Source organism: Calidris pugnax, unplaced genomic scaffold (assembly GCF_001431845.1).
Source record: "Calidris pugnax isolate Ruff unplaced genomic scaffold, ASM143184v1 scaffold431, whole genome shotgun sequence".
In the NCBI taxonomy this organism is placed as follows: domain Eukaryota; kingdom Metazoa; phylum Chordata; class Aves; order Charadriiformes; family Scolopacidae; genus Calidris; species Calidris pugnax.
Window position 1 is genome coordinate 142,563 of NW_015091459.1, and position 4,795 is coordinate 147,357.

At 45.9% G+C, this 4,795-nt stretch overlaps 1 protein-coding gene across 2 annotated transcripts in view; it reads right to left on the reverse strand.

Moving 5' to 3' along the window:
• The window catches only part of MLLT1 (myeloid/lymphoid or mixed-lineage leukemia; translocated to, 1), a 42,307-nt gene that overhangs the window by 10,035 nt on the left and 27,477 nt on the right, over window positions 1-4,795 (reverse strand). Inside the window, exon 6 of one of the 2 annotated variants that reach the window (XM_014961633.1) lies at window positions 590-677. In XM_014961633.1, coding sequence (XP_014817119.1) covers window positions 590-677 — 88 coding nt within the window. Of the gene's footprint in view, window positions 1-589; window positions 687-4,795 lie in introns of both variants that reach the window. The other variant, XM_014961632.1, reaches the window with a different exon arrangement.

The window sequence follows — 4,795 nt, forward strand, 5'->3', positions numbered from 1 at the left end:
CCCCAATCCTCCCTCTCTCTTTCAAAATGAAAACAAAAGGACAAATTTTTCATGTGTTTGGGGACTATTTTAAATGTCACTCAAGAGAGAGTGTTTGTAGCAACAGAGCTTTTCCTAAGGTTAGAACATTTACTATTGCCACAGTTTATCTCTTTGGATTATCAGCAGAGGAATCTGAAACCACAGCTATGTCATCCACTGGCAAAGTGATGAATATCACATCTATAATTTTTAATAAAGCATATATGAGATTAGAGGAGAAACACCCTGGTTACACTATAGATCAAGCAGCAGCAAACACATTTATAAACCGAGGCAGAAACCAAAGCCAACAGGGAAAGAACCAAACCCAGAGAGATACTGTATTCGTAAATTAACTGCCAAAACAAGAAAAAATACTTGTTCATGATTACACTATGACATTATTGCCTTCTTTTGCTGAAGCATCACAGCTTCAACATATGGCTGCATACAAGAAACTGTATTAGCCTTAAATATATATAGTGCTGGGAAAACAGATCTAATTCTCATGAGCCTTTTAAGCTTATGCACGGAAGGTTTTAAACACATTTTATTTCTTGCAACACACCTTGACTGTGGTTCTGAGATGGCTCGAAATCAGAGTCAGAGCTGGAGTCGGAGCTGGAGCTGGAGTTGGAAGGGCTGGACTGGACAGACTTAACCCCCCATAAAAGGGAAAAAAAAGAGAAAGAATCTTAACCTTTCTAATCCAGAAAACCAGTGCAGAGCACATAGCACAGTGAGACAGAAGCATGTGAGCACTCTACAACACCATACATCACCGAATGCAGTTCTCAGAATCACAGAAAATAGACAAAATACAAGGTAAATAAAAACAATGTTTATGAGAACTTGGATGCACTGAAGTTCAGCACTCCTGGGCAGCAGCAGCAGCTCCCAACAAGTTTCAAATAGCCTCAAGTGATGAAAAACTGCATCTGAAAAATGCCAAAGTGAAAAATCCCTCACTTTGAAACGTGAGAGACGACTGGCACACAGCTCAGCACAATTAGCAAAGCCCTCTTGAAAAGTGTATTTACTGTAAGCCACCAACATTCCCTCTGAACACCTCGTTCTGATCATTACACGTGGAAAGGCTGCCTATCCCAAGCAGCTCACTTGACTCCAAAATTAATTCTAATTTATGACTATACCCTCAAAACAGGCATTTCTACACCAATTTGAGCGACCCACTGTTTCCAGTTTATTGTGAAAACATAACAGGAACCAGCTAAACTCTTGTGAAACCAACACCAGTCGCTGTCAGTACCCAGCAGAGATGCCAGGAGCATGAGATGCAGTAAGAGCGAGTAAAAAGACATCACGAACCACTGTTAGTAACAGCATCCAGGAACCCACTTTTAATGCTTTTTTAACGTAAACCCAGATACCCTATAGCGATCACATGCTTTACCTTGAATGACCACCAGGTGGCAGCAAAGGTTAAATCAACTATTTGGTCCCCAAGAGGAGCAGGGACTGGTCCAAAAATCTTACTGAGTAACAAAAATCCCTTTAAGATCTAGTTTTAAGATTTGCAATCATAATATCACCTTCCTTTTTTTTAAATTCATCCTCTGGAAATGTATAATTTCATTTTCATTCCACCATTCCCCGGAATCCACCTATTACTTCCACTACCAAATCCTGATGCTAGAAAAAAAAATAAATCACACATTCCCATTGATCAATAAACTTTATTATGGAAGTGCCAATACTATAAGAACATTATAAATGGGTAGAAAGAGGCACATCAGCACCTTTGGGCATTAATAAATTAAAGCAGTACCGGGACTCTCATCCCAATACCACCCTCCCCTATAATTTATCACCCAAGTATTGTTAGAGTTTCATTTATTCAACTGTAAGAAGGCGGGGAAAAGTGTCAAAAAAAAAAGGGTTATTACAACCCTTGTAAATTATTCAGCAGCACGGGAGAATAATTTAACAATGCCAATATCTGATCTATTGGCATGCTGCAGCAGCCCTTTTTTTTTTTTTTAAATTACAGCATGAAAGGAAAGAACAATATTTTCAAGATAAGGGAGCACAGCTTGTGTCTGACCCTCACACACAATCCTAACATCTTTTGTTCCTGACAATCTAGCAGGTGTTCACCTAAAATGAGTTATTAGGAGGTAAGAAGCAGAAGTTGGAAGTTGTAAGGCCCCTCTCTCTCTCCTTTTGCCATTAACCCTCTCAGCTATTTCAGTTTGGGGGCTCCCAGCTGGACACGCTCCGTGTGCTCGGGCTGCGGTCACTGTCAGCGCGATGTGACAAAAGCACACGCCGACAATGGCAAAAAGCAACCCTGCCCTCACATCTCAGCTTCTCCCTTTTGTCAGCACTAGTGTTTAGGCAGCCAAGCATGAGGCCAGCTCAGGGAACTGGACTTGATGGGGGAAGGAAAAAAAAAAAAAAAAAAAAAAAAAAAAAAAAGAGGACAAGTAACTTTCAGCAGGAGCTGAAATGGAAGGAGAAACTCCTCCGGCCCATTGCAAAGTCACAGGAGCTCTCATGCCAGCTGCACAAATGAGAGCAAGACTGTTCCTTTCAACAGCAGCCTGCAAAGATGTCAACTCAAAGCCGTGGTGGAGTCGCAGGCTCGCAGCGCGTTGCACAATAACGTTGGCTGCAGCAGCAAAGCTGATTTAAGAGTTTCCGGGCCCCGGTCCACCTCCAGCTGCTCGTTCGCTTTAGTGATGTGGCTTAACACACAGACCCACAGCCAGCTGTGCCAGCACTAACCACCGAGCAGCAAACGGCAGGGTTTGGGAGGAAAATGAACCCCCCCAGGGTGGCACAGGAACTCGGTCTCCTCCGCTGATGCCAATGCATTATGCACTTCTACCCTTAAGCTTCAAGTTCCACAGAAACCTAAGCTGAGGTTCAACAAGGCCAAGTGCCAAGTCCTGCACTTGGGTCACAACAACCCCCTGCAGCACTACAGGCTGGGGGCAGAGTGGCTGGAGCTGCCTGGAGAAAAGGACCTGGGGGTGTTGGTGGACTGTCAGCTGAACAGGAGCCAGCAGTGTGCCCAGGTGGCCAAGAAAGCCACCAGCATCCTGGCCTGTGTCAGGAACAGCGTGGGGAGTAGGGCCTGAGAGGTGATTGTCCCCCTGGACTCGGCACTGGTGAGGCCTCACCTCAAGTACTGTGTCCAGTTTTGGGCCTCCTACCATAAAAAAGACATTGAGGTGCTGGAGCGGGTCCAGAGAAGGGCGACAAAGATGGTGAGGGGTCTGGAGAATAAGTCTTATGAGGAGAGGCTGAGGGAGCTGGGGTTATTCAGCCTGGAGAAGAGGAGGCTGAGGGGAGACCTTATTGCTCTCTACAACTCCCTGAAAGGAGGGTGTAGAGAGGTGGGGGTCGGTCTCTTTTCTCAAGTCACAGGCGACAGGACAAGAGGAAATGGCCTCAAGTTGCGCCAGGGGAGGTTCAGGCTGGATATTAGGAAAAATTTTTTCACTGAAAGGGTTCTCAGCCATTGGAATGGGCTGCCCAGGGAGGGGGTTGAGGCCCCATCCCTGGAGGTGTTCAAAAGCCGGGTTGATGTAGTGCTGGGAGGTCTGGTTTAGTGATGATGCTCCTTGTTTGTTGTGTGGGTGTCTATTTTTGTCAGTGAGGTTGACGGTTGGACAAGATGATCTTTAAGGTCCCTTCCAACCTAGAAGATTCTGGGATTCTGTGATGTGAGCAGCAGCTGCCGCGGTTCCCCCTCCATCACACGGAGTGTTCCTGCCCTCCTCCTCCTGGGCTAACGCTCAAATACCCCTGTCCAGCAGCCAACAGGCACCAGAGCTGGTGCAAGAGAGGACACAGGAGCACACAGAGCTCGGTGGGGGCAGGACAGGACGGCAGCGGACACTGTGGAGCAGCTGCCGCGGTTCCCCCTCCATCCCACGGAGTGTTCCTGCCCTCCTCCTCCTGGGCTAACGCTCAAATACCTCTGTCCAGCAGCCAACAGGCACCAGAGCTGGTGCAAGAGAGGACACAGGAGCACACAGAGCTCGGTGGGGGCAGGACAGGACGGCAGCGGACACTGTGGAACCACAACCACAGCTTGTGGTTTCAGGAACAGTCTAACCAGCACTATCGGCTTACAGCCGCCCGCGAGTCCCAGGGGATGGATGTCACCTGAGAAATAATGAAGTAGGAGACACTGGGGGTGTCACAGGGCTCAGCAGGGCACAGGACTCGCAGCGAGGGCCATGTATCTGGCAGAGAACTGACGGGCTCACTACACACAATTCAGGTATGAGGCTAAAAGTGGAGAGGAGCTGCTCCTTCCTAACACACAAGCTATGCATTTAATCAATCTGGAAAAGATCTTTGCAGAGTAACTTGAATCAACACTTTCCCAATAAACTCGTTCCTGAGGATCTTTTGCAAAAAAACAATCCTTTCTGAACTAAGCACATCAACACTTACAGCATCATGGTGCTGATTAAATCATGATACAAATTGTCCCTAGAAGATTTATTTTAATAAAACAAATCTTTCTAAAAGTGGTCAGTACGAAAGAGTTCAAAAATTCATGTGATATTATCCTGTGAGTCCTACCAGAAGATATATGGCTTCTTTACAGCAAATACAAAATATACAAAGGAGGGGAAAGACACGACTTAAATACAAACTCTCACACTTTGTACTTTAAGTCACATCTTTCCCCTCCTACTTTTTTTTTTTTTTTTTTTGCCTTTTTTTGGTAAATTAGGCGGCACCTGCACCTGCGGGGACAACTGCAAATGTAAAAACTGCAAATGCACATCAT